At 54.1% G+C, this 14,420-nt stretch overlaps 1 protein-coding gene across 3 annotated transcripts; it reads right to left on the bottom strand.

Moving 5' to 3' along the window:
• Positions 1 to 4,947: 4,947 nt before the first annotated feature.
• On the bottom strand, positions 4,948 to 14,310 carry ENO2 (enolase 2). Of its 3 annotated transcripts, none has more exons than XM_050973331.1 (11): positions 14,190 to 14,310; positions 11,222 to 11,313; positions 10,246 to 10,341; positions 8,867 to 8,936; positions 8,564 to 8,697; positions 7,652 to 7,874; positions 7,003 to 7,200; positions 6,672 to 6,873; positions 6,354 to 6,462; positions 6,163 to 6,221; positions 4,948 to 5,827 (listed from the first exon to the last, which is right to left on the bottom strand). In XM_050973331.1, exons 2-11 carry the CDS (start codon positions 11,285 to 11,287, stop codon positions 5,758 to 5,760), a joined length of 1,227 nt encoding a protein of 408 aa, XP_050829288.1. In that variant the 5' UTR covers positions 11,288 to 11,313; positions 14,190 to 14,310; the 3' UTR covers positions 4,948 to 5,757. The 3 variants fall into 3 exon arrangements, 2 of the variants coding, with proteins under 2 accessions (XP_050829288.1, XP_050829291.1); XM_050973334.1 differs by lacking the exon at positions 14,190 to 14,310 and adding an exon at positions 9,934 to 9,992 and having other exon boundaries at positions 11,222 to 11,306; XR_007777411.1 differs by having other exon boundaries at positions 5,738 to 5,827; positions 6,163 to 6,462.
• Positions 14,311 to 14,420: the final 110 nt, after the last annotated feature.

The following is a 14,420-nucleotide window of genomic DNA, read 5'->3' as shown; positions in this document are numbered from 1 at the left end:
TGGAGCTGTGTCTCACAGACATGAACACGGCTGTATGTTTAAATAAGGGAGCCTTAGTGTGCAGATGGGCAAGTTTCACTCTGATGGCCTTCAAGCATAATCCCAAAATATTTCCTCGGCAGGACCTCTCAGTGAGCAGGCTGGATGGCGTGCTCTCCACAGGCTTTTATTCAGCGATTCTCATTGTCCGTTACATGGCTCCGAGCGCTACTTACTGTACGGCATCCAAACTCGGCACTGAATACAGATGTGGTCCTCTCCTCGTGGGGGTTTCAGCAGTGCTATTCACCCCAAGGCTTTAAAAATCATTAAGAGCAATGTCCCTTCTATGCTGATGGCTCCCAACGCAAGGGTTCCACACCCACTTCCCAGGGGTACCCTGCCATTTCGGGGCCTTGCTGTTTATCCTGGACTCAGAATTGCTCTCGGTGTCTCTCGTTCCCAAGCCAGCCCCACTGGCATGCAGCACCCTGTTGCACAACATCAGCGTGCTTCATGTCTCTAGCTCTCATTCATTCTCACATCCACCCTTCTCCCCAGCCTGCCTCTTTGTCCTGCCCCTCACAGGGAACCTCTGCCCTGCCAGGCGAAATCCTGAAGTGCTGTGGTTCCTCAGGACTCTCTTGTTCCCATACCTGGCACGGGGGATTGAAAAAGCCATGGCTAACATTTGCAAAAATGCTCACTGGGTTTTGTGTGGTCAGTCCAAAACATTTCACCATACTGTTTTGGAGAGGTGCCGTGTGGAAGAGAACGCCCTGTGGATCCCAAGCACAGGGGTAAATGTTTCCTGCTTCACAAAGTGCTTCACCAAGCTGAGCCCCAGACAAGAAGACAGAACATTATTATTGCTGTTGAGGTGGTGGCGTTTGCAGTTGTCACGGCTGCTTCAAACTGTCGCCTTTAGGAGCTGACAGTCTTTCGTCCTGAGCTCACAGTGCGTGTGACCCTTAGAGGCCAGAGTGATGATTCATGAAGGAGGAAGATCTTGTCAAGATCCTTGTTCTCTGGATGCTAAACAAAATACCCAGATCCCCAAGGTTTGTGGTTTGAGGAAAAGCCTCTGTGGCAGCTACAGTGTTTGGTACCACTGAGACCTTCTGGATGAGCAACGTGTGACACCAAGTTTATATAACCACAGTGTCAAGCCCCAAATGGTTTTCATGTCATCATATTCCATAACCAGGTCAGTTGCTTCAGTTCAAAAGCTTGACTTAAATATTAAATTTACTATCAAGAATTTTAGTGTCATTTGTTATTTCAATAAGTGAAGAGGCAGAGACTCCAATACCTTATGAAAATCTTACTAGGCTTTGGTCTGTTCCAAGAGGCCAGCCAAAGATGGCCTACGCTCTTAGTTTATGAAGAGACATCAGAGGTGATTCAAAAGAGAAGCAGGACCAGGGCAAGCATTCCTTTTCTCCACTTGTAAATGCTCACAGCCAAATTGCTGCTAGGTCAAGCCACACTGCTCTGTTTCAGGGTGGTAAGCATAGGTGGAAAATGGACAAGAGAACCACGAGTGTTTGTGTGGGCTCGTGCAGCAAGACCAAGGTGGGCTGGTGCAGAACGTGGGAAATAAAATTATCTCACCTTTGAAAGCAACAGATTGAAGGTCTTGGCAAACCAAGACCATTATAGGATGGATATATGACCTGGGGAGTCTGTGAGCCAGCCAGGAGCCAAACTTCCTGGGGTGTAGCTGGTCCTCCTTTGGATTAGGGAGATAGGACACGCCACCTCTCCAGCCACTGCTTTCCAGTTCTACCAGGGGACAAATAGCTGCCTCCAAAAGGAGAAGCTCTGGTTGGGATCTAGCCTTCTTAGGGAACTACAGCACAAGAGAGGTGCTGGTAGCCCTGCGGGGGAGGGAATGAGATAAGGTAGGTGCTGGAGCTCGTGGCATACAAGAGGAGGCTGAAAGAGCTGTTTCTTTCAGCCTGGAGTAAAGAAAAGTAAAGGAGGTAACCAATAACTCTTTGGCTTTTTTTTTTTTTTCCCCTTTGGTGTGGAGGGCTACAGAGAAGGGAGAGCCGAATTCTTCTGACAGATACATAGTGAAATGCCTATGAAATTTGCAAGAAGGGAAATTGTGACTAGATAAAGGGAAAACCTCTTCCCTAAAGGCAGTTCAGCACTGACACAGGTTTCAGGAGGGGCTGGGGAATCTCCTCACCTTGAGATGGTTAGAAACTGCCTGGCCAAGGCCCCAAGCAGCCTCAGCTAGGTCTGGAGCTAGCCCTGCTGTTAGCAGGGGTTTGAAGTCTAGACCTCCAAACATCTCATCTGGATCTTCCTGTGAAACTCTTACTCTAAAAACACATGGAGCCCCACTTCCCTTTTGACACACAGCATATAGTACTCTCCTTGATGGAAGGAATAAGGAAGCAAGTTATAGCTGCTTCCACACCCAGATACACAATGCTCTAATACACTGATTTTTGCCTAGAGAGAGAGAGCTTCATAATGCCCTCCTGCCAACCTGTCCAAGCTGTCTGTATTTAGTCTTCCAGCAGCAGAGACAAATACTCTTCTTTTGATTAAACTGCAGAGCACCTCGTAGGAATTACCCAGCACCCAAATTTTTGCCTTGTCAGATGTTCATCAAAACAGTGTCCCTGACAGCCTCCTGTATGAAAGATATTGGTTTCTCAAGGCTGGACAGCATCCCACTGTTCTTCATCATTAAGGCTTTTCTCTGCACTCTGCAACAAGCCTAATTCAGTGACACCTCCCCTTCCAGCTCATTTAATGGGTGCATGCACGTATTTAGGAAAAAAAAAGAAAAATTCTGCAGGCTTTGGGGGGGGGCAGGGGGGAAGAGGCAGCAGCTAAATGTTAAATTATCCCTTTAACAGCTGTACATTGCTCTGCAAATGTAATTTAAACAGAGTATGATTTGAGAGGTAAAAGAAAGCAAATCCAGCAAATGTTTCCATTCACAGATAGCGTCACATTGCCAGCCCATCCCCGCGCTGTTACTCCGGCTGCATTCACGTTACAGCACAGCAATCTGACATCAGCTCCTACAACAGGAGTGCTCAGGTGCCGGATCAGCCGAGTGCTTGGACATTCCTACCACAAAGAAACTGTATCCAAATCCCTGCCACTGAGCCAAAGGGAAAGCAGCATATGCATCTTCGGATGCACTGGACGAGGACAAATATTTGCAGTGACCCAAACAAAGATGCCAGCATCACGTATTCCTTCTGTACATTGCGCCAGCAGCGACGAACTCTTTTGATTTAGAAAAGGCACCAAGGTGGGGTACTGCTATGGCGGGATGTTCTCCCATCCCCTCAGGGCTTCCCCGTACCTTCCCTGACACAGGGACCGGGTGATGCCTCTCTGGCAGAAACTCTTGCCTGACAAATTCTTCCCGCATTTACATGGGCAACGCCAGCTACCTTGGGCACTTAATTGCCTTCTTTGCACAGAAAAAGACGAATGGGAGGGGCGGGGGGGAAGGGGTGATGCTCTTGGGATTATGAAACATAACAAAGTTTGTTGTTTTTTTTTTTTTTCCAAAAAAAATACCCTGATTGCTAAGCAGTAGCCATACTGTTCACAAAACCCCAGAATCTAAAACAAAGGAGCGGTGAGGTGTACAACGGGAAAAGACAGCCCACTGGCTGTACCCAAAATGCACATTCCTTCAGGAAAACGGCGCTGTCACGCACACAACCGCTTTTGCGGGAGACAGGACCGCGGGAGGAGGGGCTGGGGGCGCACAGGACCCGCGGGGCGCCGGTGCTGCCGAGGAGGACGCGGGGGCGGGGGAAGATGGAGCAGAGCCTTCCCCGGCGGCACCGGACTACAGCTCCCAGAGAGCACGGGCGAGAGCCGGGCTGCAGCCGGGGCACAGCTATTCCCTGCCGCTGGGATGTGCGTGGTGTGCGCTGGTGATGCCCTGGAAACCAATCCTGTCTCTAGCCTCACATTCTCCCTCCCACCCTCTTCTCAGTTCTGGGCATGTGTGCCAAAGTCTTTGTCTTCCCTTCTTGGACTTTGTTCTTAATCTGTGCTGTTTAGTAAAGGATCAGCAGTGAAATGCCTGTGTTTTAAAGTTTTGTCTTTGGATTTTAAAGTCTGCGTTAGGACACAGTCAAGGGGGATTGGGACTTGCTGAGCAACCTCAGAAACAAACTCAGACAAGAGTTAAGCAAGGGTCTGGAAACTTTCTGTAGGGAGGTGGGGCAGGAGCTGAATGTGCCCAAGAACATAGTAGGGCTACTGACGTGAATATGATGGTGGGCAAGGTGGTTTTATCATTTATTCTCCAGTTGTATTTCTCACAGTAGCAACCCCCAACCCCCCGCCTTCCTTTGAGTCAGTCCAGAACAAAGCTGTTTGTTGAGCAAGCGCTGGGATTTGCTGGCATCCAGCCTGCTGGGGCACTGGCTGGAGCATGGGCAGCTTTCCCCAAGTACTGCTGAGTTGCTCCTGTGAAAAAAACATGGAGCTGAGAGAGACTACCCATCCCACCTACACCTCCAGTCACTGCTCTACAAACCCCTTTTGGGGAAGGACTACCAGCGTTTTCTCTCTCAAAGACTTGCCATTTCTGTCCACCATCTGAGTCCAGCAGACAGACGGCTGCGGGCCCACCCTGAGGCTTTGACATCAGTGCACAGCAGATCTCCATGCAACACGGTTTGGTGAAGATGACAGGGGCACGTCATCACACACATCTTCCCTTTGGTGCTTCCCAGCTGGTGGCCAACAAAGCAGTCTGTAGGACAAAGCTGTGGAAGCAGGTGAGAGTAGCTGGGCCTTTTCTTCCCCTTGCCAGTCCCCTCTGCCTTTTTTTTGTTACCTTTCTGTGTGAGCATCTCCTGCTCCAGTGGCAAAACGTCCCCACTTCCTCAACACTGGCAACTAGAGATAAACATCAGGCCAAGTCAGGCAACTCAGGTGTGAAATACATTTTAATAGAGTTTAGGGATCTGTAGTTTGTCTGTTGCTCAGCTGAGCAGGGACTGTCCAGAAGGTGAAGCAGACATCATGGGCGGAGAGGAGGGTGAAGGAGTGCAAGAGGGAAGGGAACAGAGAGAGAAAGGTCACAAGAAGCAGATGAGAGCATGGGTTTGTTTACGGATGTGCTTTAATCTATTGCCCCGCAGTACTGTGTGCTGAGCCACAGACTGACAGCACGCACACGCACACCCAGGGTGGGACAGCAGTGCACTTCAACACCAAGCTGCCGGCAAGCACAGCCCAACACAGCACAGCCCAACACGACACCGCCGGGGCCAGGGCTCAGTGCAGACACACCGAGCCTGGGGCACGGGACGCCGTAGGCCGGGACACGGACACACACCTACACACATGCACAAGGAGAGCGAGCGCGGGCAGCGCCCGGCCGGACGCGGCAGTGCCCGAGCGCGGCGGCCAGCGCACGGATGGTCACCGCACATGCTTCGGCACCAGGGAACGCGCCGGGCACACGCTCCCATGGTCTGGCACGCCAGCAGAGCGGCCCGGGCGTGGCCCTGCACAAACAACAGAGACACACAATGCCTGGGTCCAGGAATGCTCATGACCCCACAGCAAGGGACGGGGCGTTGGCCGCTCTCTCATCCTTCACCTGGGTACATCTAGCCAGGGACACCTGAACTCGAGGGGTTTCGAGGTGAGAGGAAACCAGGTGACAGAGTGGGGAGAAAGAGCAAAAAAGGGAGCAGTGGAGGGAAAGGGGGGTTCAGAGTCTGTGAGGTGGGAAAGAGCAGCAGGATGGCTGTGCCCTGGGGACAACGTTCAAAGAACACTTGGGTTGCGAAAGTTGTGTCCGGCGAAGCGTGCTTCATCACCAAGCTCTTCCTCAATCCTGCAGGAGGGAGACAGCACACATCAGGCCCTGGCAGTGAGGGAGCTTTGGAGGCGCCAGGGCGCTGGAGAGGCAGCTCACTAGGAGGAAGCTGACACGTGCCCGAGAGCTCAGCTCCTGCCAGCTGCTGTGACTGCAGGGCTGCGACCTCATGCCAAGGAGGAGGAAAGGAGTCTGCCCCAGAGGCCTCCCAAGGACCCTGCTGTCATCTCTGTGCCTTGTCTTTGTAACGTTTCACCCACAAGCCCCATCCACCCTTGGGCTTTCAGCTTCTCCCACCCAATTGGTCACTCCCTTGTTCTCTCTTCTGCATTCCCACCCCTGGAGCCCCTTACCTCATGAGCTGGTTGTATTTAGCCAGGCGTTCAGACCTGCAGGGAGCACCCGTCTTTATCTGTAAAGCATTCCCCAAAGCAAACACTGTAAGACACTGTTATGACTTGTACCAGTTTCTCATGGCAGAGCAGGGGATTCTGACACCCCTTTGCTTTCCTCCGGGCCTGTGCACGGCCTGGGTTTCACCTACCTGCCCAGTGCACAGTCCTACCACCAGATCAGCAATGAAGGTGTCTTCGGTCTCCCCAGACCGGTGGCTCACCATCACACCCCATCCATTCTCCTGGGCCAACTTGCAGCTGCAAGGAGTGAGAAATGCAGTCAGTAGCTCCTACTCCTACAACTGCTACCTGCACGGGGCAAGATTCAGGCACACTCTGCTCCTACTCTCAGCATCCTACACTTTGGTAGAGACACAAGTCTGTTCACCCAGTGCACGGCGTGACACCTGGCTGTGGTTCATCACCAACCCATTCACAGGACAACAAGGGCAGTGGTCTGGACTCACGCTTGGATGGCCTCTGTGACAGATCCAATCTGGTTGACTTTGAGCAGGAGGCAGTTGCAGGCTTTCTCTTCAACAGCCCGCTCAATGCGCTTGGGGTTTGTCACTGTCAGGTCATCTCCCACTATCTGAATCCCCACGTTGGCGGTGAACTTAGACCAGGCCTCCCAGTCATCCTGGTCAAAGGGATCCTCGATAGAGACCACTGAAAGGACAACCAAAGAAGCACAAATCAAAGCTGCCTCCCTTTCCCACCCCTAAAACACAGAGGGTTTGTGCCAGTTCGGTGTGCAGCACCGGCACTGATTCCCTGCGGCCCCGCACAGCAGCTCACCTGGGTAATCCCGTACAAAGCTTTGGTAGAGGTCTCCCAGCTCATCTCCAGAAATGTAGCGGCTTGGGTCATCTGGGGACTTGAAGTCCAGGTCGTATTTGCCGTCACGGTAGAACTCGGAGGCTGCCACATCCATGCCGATGACGATCTTGTCCGTGTAGCCCGCCTTGTCAATAGCTTCCTTGAGCAGCTCCAGAGCTGAGGGGAGAACGGCAGTCAGGAGAGTCAGCCCATGCAGAGAGATCTGCCTTTTGGTGGGAGCCTCCCTTGGGAAAGTCCCTAGAGCCACTGAGAGTCTGGTGGTGTGATGGAGAAGTAGGAGGAAGCCCAGAACACAACAGAAACATGCCAAGGAGCTGTACGGGCTGTGTCCAAAGGGACAAGGAGGAATTATAATGTGATTCCACAGCTCAAAGACAAGTTTGTGGAAAGCCTTGTAAAAGCGTGCACATGCATAAAAGGTTTGTATGGAGATGCTGTGACAGATCAAGGCCACCCCAAAGAGAAGGAGCTTAGAAACATTCCCTAACACAGGAGGTCAATGACATTTAGGCATCATCTTTTGACTCAGTCCATGGAATGCTGTGAGCTGGGCATAGAAACCCATAGCATTGCAGGCAGGGGTACCCCATCTCTGTAGGGCTCTCACCTTCACTATTTTCCAGGATGTTGGGAGCAAAGCCTCCCTCATCACCCACATTGGTAGCATCTTTGCCATACTTCTCCTTGATGACGCTCTTGAGGTTGTGATAGACTTCAGCCCCGATGCGCATGGCATCGCGGAAGCTTTCGGCTCCCACGGGCAGGATCATGAACTCCTGCATGGCCAGTTTGTTGCCTGCGTGGGAACCTCCATTGATCACATTGAAAGCCTGGAAGAGTCCATAAGAGAGTCAGAGCTGAAGGAACTGGTTTGGGCACCCCTGAGAGGTGGCTCTCAGATGTGTCACCATGCCCGTACATGCCACATCCCACAGGGCAACGTAAGCACATCAGCTTCAACGATCCGACCAAAGACACATAAGCCTGGAGTCTTCCCTTCAGCAGTGGCTCAAACCACATGGTTAGGATTTTCCCACCTGTTTCTCTCTCAGAGATCTCCTGAGTTCTGTGTGTTTATCTATGCTCTGTTTGTCTGCATGTGTTTATCAACAATGCTGTCAGTCTCTCTTCCAGGACCTTTCTTCTTGACCCTGAGAAAATTTTAGCATCCACAACTCCCTTTGTGAAAGAGTTTCTCAAGGCAGGTTCCCCCTGGTGTGAAGACCCATATGCTCTTGTTTTGAACTGTGCCCCAGAGGGTTCACATGATGCCCTCTGCTTCTTGTGCTGAGATCTTCAGTCAGCCCCCCACCACAACCCCTCCTGTATCCTCCTCAGGCTCCTTTTATTCCCACTGAAACTTCACCTTGGTTTGCTTTCCTGACAACTGCAGTGCACTCAGCTGATGTTTCAATCCCATATCCCTTTCTTATCTACCTCCCAACACCTCTGAAGTTTCTTTTGGAAACAGCACTCATGGAGTTTCTGAAGGCGGATGTCAAGGACGGAGGAGTCTTACTGGCACAGGAAGGATGAGGTCGGAGTTGCCGGCCAGGTCAGCGATGTGCCGGTACAGGGGCACATCCTTCTCTGCAGCTCCCGCCTTGCACACGGCCAGCGAAACTCCCAGGATAGCGTTGGCGCCAAACTTGGCTGTGGGCAAAGGAGGAGATTGACTTTTCAGGTGGCAACATCCTGCCCAGTGGGTGGGCGCCCTTGCCAGCTCAGCCTTGGGCTCATCACAGCTTGGACAGTGCCCCCCACTCCAGCCCTGCAGCCTCCCATGCTTGTAATTTCCCGGCCGAAAAGAGGGATGAATTACATTTGTTCTCTGTGCCGTCCATCTCAAGCATCAGATTGTCTATCTTCTCTTGATCCACAACAGAGAGGCCCTGAAAGAAAGAAACAGCTCTTGAGAAGGGGATGATTGGAAGAGCTGCTGGCTCTGGTGTGCAGGAGAGGAGGCGTTGATGGAGAAGCTGGGGGTAAAAGGACCTTTCCAGCTTGTGGGGGAATAGATACACACAAAGCTCTGGAAACTGATGCCATGGTATTTAGTCAGGTTAGGTAACCCTGATGGTGTTTTTGCAGTGCAGTGTGGACGTACCCATGGTGGAGAGGGGGTCAGCAGCAGCCCAGGCAAGGCCACGCATTGCTGGGGACACAGGATGATGCCCCTGGGGTGTTATCCTGCCTTTTGGCAGCTTCCAGGGAGCTTTGTGGTGCTGTGGTCACACAGAAGCTAGGCAGAACAACAGAACATGCTCAACCTCAAGCAAGCGAATGTAGACTGGATGGAGCCAGCCCCAGGAGTGAGGTGGAGAGCAAGATTAGACCCAACACAGGCAGCCCTCCACCACGCTGGGTATTTTTCTGGGACTGAGAGAACTGGGCTCTCGGCCAGAGCCAGCCACAGGCTACATGGTGTGTAATATGTGGCTTTGGCTCAGCCCTCCTCAAAGCAGGCTCCAGGTCTTCAGGTGTAAACAGGCTGCAGATGTGACACCACTGCTCTGCAAGCTGTGCCAGACCCTGCATGGTACAGCCATTGCTCATCACACCAGGATGAGGCTGCAGACATATGGATGTGATTCAGTGCTTGAGGGGGAGCACAGCTGAAAGAGGGGGTGAGCTCTACAGGGAGCACTGAGGGGACTCGTTAGGCTGCACAGATGCTGCGGTGGACCAGGAAGAGTTAAATCCTTTCCTCCCAGAGAAAAGATTGCTGTGGACACACACAGGCATGGAGGGCAGGAGGGGTGTGCCCCGGTTCACAGAGAGCATCGCTATGTTAACCCAGTGAGATGAAGAGAGGCAGAGCCAGAGATCAGGGGACAGAGACGGACCAGAGTAAGCGTTGGACAAGGGAGAACAAAGAGAAATCCTTACAGAGCCCACGAGAGCTGGGGCGACAGTGCTGTTGATATGATCCACGGCCTGCAGGACCCCTAAAGAAGGGAAGAGGCAGAGAAAGAAAGAGAGAGGGAGAGAGAGAGTGAGGCAGAGAGAAGAGTGGAAAGAGGGAGGGAGAGGACCAATAGAGAGACTGAGAGGGAGACAGCAAGGGAAGATCGAGGCCTTATCTTTCACTTTACGCTAGGTCTGTGCCTCTGTGGTCCCCCTGAGGGCAGTGGGACACATCCTCAGAGCCCCACACACAGGCAGCCCCGAGGATGAGCTGTGGAGCAGGCATCTCCCCACCTTTTCCAAGGAAGCGCGACTTGTCATTGTCTCGCAGCTCCAGCGCTTCGTAGATACCAGTGGATGCTCCACTGGGGACGGCTGCTCGAAACATGCCTGGGGAACAGCAAAACAGGGGTGTGAGACAAGCAGAGGGTGAAGAGGAAAAACCCTCATGAACCTGCTTCTGCCCTGCTTTCACAGGAAAGGATGCAGCTACTGCTTGTGCAAATGGATGGCCTCCCTGGCTAGCTGCTTGTGGCTGGTCTCCCTAGAGGTGGAGCACCTCAGTGGCAGAAATAAATGGCACCCAGGGCTTCCAGGCTGAGGAACTTGGATGTCAAGCACCCAGAGATTCACACTGATCCCAGAACTGTGTGTGATGGGTGGAAGTTCCTCCTAGTTCGAGAAGCAGCCTGACTCACAGCCACTTTCAGCTTCCTCCCCCTCAGACTGAAGTTTCTGCCTCACTGAAGAAGGAAGACGATAGTTGCATGCCTGCTCTGGCCTCTCACTGCTCCTCACCCCTCAGCCCAAGTAGTTTTGAGCCCCGTGCAAATGCAGCTCCTCCAGCTGAGCCCCACGCATGGATGTAGCAGTACAGAGAATTCAGGAACAAAGCTTTATCCCTGCCATGAGCATGGTCATGGATGTGCTACCAAACATCTACTGTGCCCCAGGACTAAAAGCACAGCTGCAGCAGTGGTAGGATGAGAAGATGTAGACATTTATGATAAAAAGACCTTCTGTCCCTGCTATGGGCAGGCAGGTGGATCAGATCACATGCAGGACAGCCAGCTGTCTTGATTTGCCTGGCACATGTGCAGAGTTGCTGAGCACAGGCGGAGTTTTGGTCTCTGCCTCTTCCCCTGACTTTTTTTCTGCTGTGTTCACCCGTGAGGACCCTCCATGCTCTTGGTGTGCCAGGCTGCTGCACAGCACCAGCTCTGCCAGGGTGGGCAGGGCTTGCCCTCTGTCTCTTATCTCACCCACATACCTTTGTGTGTGTAGAGGTCCACCTCAACGGTGGGGTTCCCACGGGAGTCCAGGATCTCACGGGCATGGATCCTCTCGACTGCCATGGTGAGTCTGTGGGGAGCAGAGAACAGGATACGTTCAGCTCTGAGAGGCTCCAAGATGTGGTGCTCACCCCTTCTATGTCTAGACTGACAGACAGAAGGGAATTCAAGGAAAAGTGACCTTAGAAATTTGGGCTAAAACTATTTGCCCCAGGAAATGTAGAAATTCACCCAGACTACAGGAATCTACAAGCATTTTTCCAGGAACTGGCTATCTATTTGAATTTACTCTCCCTCTGCTGCAGCTGACAAACTGGGAGCACTCTGCCTCTCCCTGCATCACAGCACAGCGCCCCACACAAGCCTGGATGGCAGGGATGGGGAGGCAGCAGAGAGGGAGGGATCAGCTGGCACAGCGGGGTGGTGCCCCCGGCTCGGCTCCGGCTCCGGTGTCAAGGACGGGGCAGCAGCTCCTGGCACCTCCTGTCCCCTTGCCGGGAGGCGAGGACAGCGCCTGCCAGCCAGACAGCAAGCGGCTGCTGTGTCCCTTTGCAGGGATGGGAGCCAGCCGAGCGTGATGGGCAGGGCAGGGGGCAGCCAGCCAGGGGGGAACCCAGTCCCTGTCCAGCCCAGGGCAGGAGAGCCATCCCAGCCTGGCTGTCCCAGACCCCAGCCTGGCTGTCCCAGACCCCAGCCATGTCCCCCCAGCTGAGTGCCTGCTCAGCGTCCCTATGTCCCCGTGAGCTGCAGGGTCAGGCTGTGCCAAGGCAGCAGGAGCATGGAGCCTGGCAGCCTGAGGAGCCATCTTGCAGAAGGCCACGGTGCCTCAGACGTGGCAAAGAGGGCTCTGAAGGGAGGGGGCACCTGGCCCAGCTGCCAACCCTTCACTCTGCTCCTGAGGCAGGGAAGCAGACGAGACTGGGCTGGATCTCTGTTGGGTGGGGGAAGGGGGGGCTGAGGAAGCCTAGCATTTTGGGGCACCTGGTTAAACCTGAAGTAGAAAACATGCTGGTGGGTAATGACGGCTGTTTGAAAGAGCTTCTCTTGCTGCAGTTTGCTCTCCAGGGGTTCCAAATCAGCTCCTCATGCCTCATTCTCTTTCCCCTGGCTGTGGGGCTGTGCTATGCTGGGGCGCTGCAATGAGGCTCGTGTCCTCCCCTGGCTCCCACAGATTATTCCCTCAGCCCTGAGCAGGGCTGGCAGAGGCCAGAGTAGCCACAGAGCCCCAGCCAGGATGTCACCATGGCGTGTGAGCAGGGGTACAGACAGCACAGGGCCTCAGCACCAGGGCAGGGAAAAATGAACTTGAACCAGCACATCCCAGCACCAAGGGGAGCTGAGAAGTAGGATGGGGGAAGCCGGAGCCAGCGCCCAACGCCACCGCCCCAGGTGGGTGGAAGTCACAAGGGTGTGAGGAAATCCTGCTGCTGCTCTGAAGTTTCAGCCAGAGCTTCTTGTGTGGGGAGTCACAGTCAGCGACTCCAGGGCTCTCTGGAGCCTGCACAGGGCCCTCCACCATGTCCATCTGGGCTGGGATCCCCCATCAGCCGCTTTGGCAGTGCTCCTCACACCATCTGGCACACGCCACAGGAACTTCCTCCAGAGTGGTGCCGGCGCAGCCAGCCGTGAGCTTCCTTTGCAGCAGTGTCCTGGCCGTGCCTCCACAGCCTCCACGGGGTACAGAGGGACAGGACCCCGCTTAAAGTCATCTTTGACAACGCTCCCCTGCCAGATGCTGTGGCTCTCTCCTTATCTGGTCACGTAGCCCTTGGTTACATCCCTGTGGCCACATCCATCTGCCCCTCTTGGAGCCAGATCGAAGGAAGCCAAATGACAAGCACAAATCCAGCCTTGCCTGCCCCACCCCATCAACTACATGATCTTCCCTCCCTTGTAGTCCTTTAAAGCCTTTTCTCCACTTGTGTTGCTGCCCTGTGTCCCCTGCATTTACTCTCTTTTGAACAGAACCACCCTGAAATCCCTGGTATCAGCTGCACTGGCCTGAAAGGAGGTCAAACGCGGATAAGCTGGGATAAGGGATTGGGATGGAGCCATAGCTGGGAAGCCACAGACCACATCCAGGAAGAGAGAGGAGGCTGTGCAGCCCCCGTGAAGAGGGGCTGGGCAGCGTACGCTGCCAGGTGGCTGGTGCTGCTGCAATGCCGTCCTGTGGAGCTGACGCTGGCAGCAATTCCCTCTCCCTGCCGGGCCAGCACGGTGGAGACCTTTCCCCCAAGGCACCGCCACCAGTCCCGTGTGCGACTGCGATTCCCCCGGGCTGGGCACTGCTCCCAGGAAGCCCGCACTGCTGCAGTGTCGTGACTGATGCAGCTATTGCTCGCCTGCCTGTCACCTCCTCTCCCTGCTCTCCCCCTCCCCTGTGGTGTGGGGCTGTGCAAATAGGAAAACATCCCCTCTTCTCCCTCCCTCCCCTGTCCCTGAGCGCCCGTGTTTATGTCAACACCTCGGGGGACTGGAGGGGGGGAGGCTGGTCCGCTCTGGGGCTGGATCCTTTCCCCAGCCGTGCCCAGACTGAGCGCTGCCTTCTCCCCACTACCACCCTTCCCTCGGGGAAAGCTCCATCCCGCAGCACCTCCTGACAGTGCCCTTGGGAGAAGTACCTATCCTCGTTGGTTGCCCCCCCCCCCGCCTGCAATTCCCTGCGTTCACGTCTGAAATGATGATTGCCGGGAGGGGAAAGAGGGGGGTTTGGGAAGAAGGGAGAACCTGAAATTAAAATATGAAAGAAAAGTCAGAAGGATGGGGGTGAGGAGACAGAGGTGGGAGGAGCAGGGGGAGGAAGTGAGGGGAGTTGAGTTGTTAATGCCGCTCACCGTGGTCCTTCTCTGCAGGGACCCCAAAGTGCGTGTGGGGTTTGGAGGGCACAAGGTGGGCAGCAGAAACATGCACGCAGGGAGGGTGTGCTGGCCGGGGGGAGACACTTACCTTCCTAGGGCAGGGGTGGACGAAAAATTGAGAAAGTGCTGGTAGAAAGGAGAGAGGACGAAGCTGAGGAGGGATGCAGGACCTCAAGGGGAGATGATGTGTCCTCTAAGCCAACGGTGGCGGCAGCAGCAGGATGGAGACGCCCCTGATAGGGCCGGGACAGCAGCATGTGACCCAGAGCTGCGATGAGTCAGGATTTAGCAAAGCTTTGCAAACAGCACGTAGGGGATG

Source organism: Serinus canaria, chromosome 1 (assembly GCF_022539315.1).
Source record: "Serinus canaria isolate serCan28SL12 chromosome 1, serCan2020, whole genome shotgun sequence".
In the NCBI taxonomy this organism is placed as follows: domain Eukaryota; kingdom Metazoa; phylum Chordata; class Aves; order Passeriformes; family Fringillidae; genus Serinus; species Serinus canaria.
The sequence above is the reverse complement of the archived record's forward strand: the minus strand, read 5'-3'. Positions and strand labels throughout refer to the sequence as shown.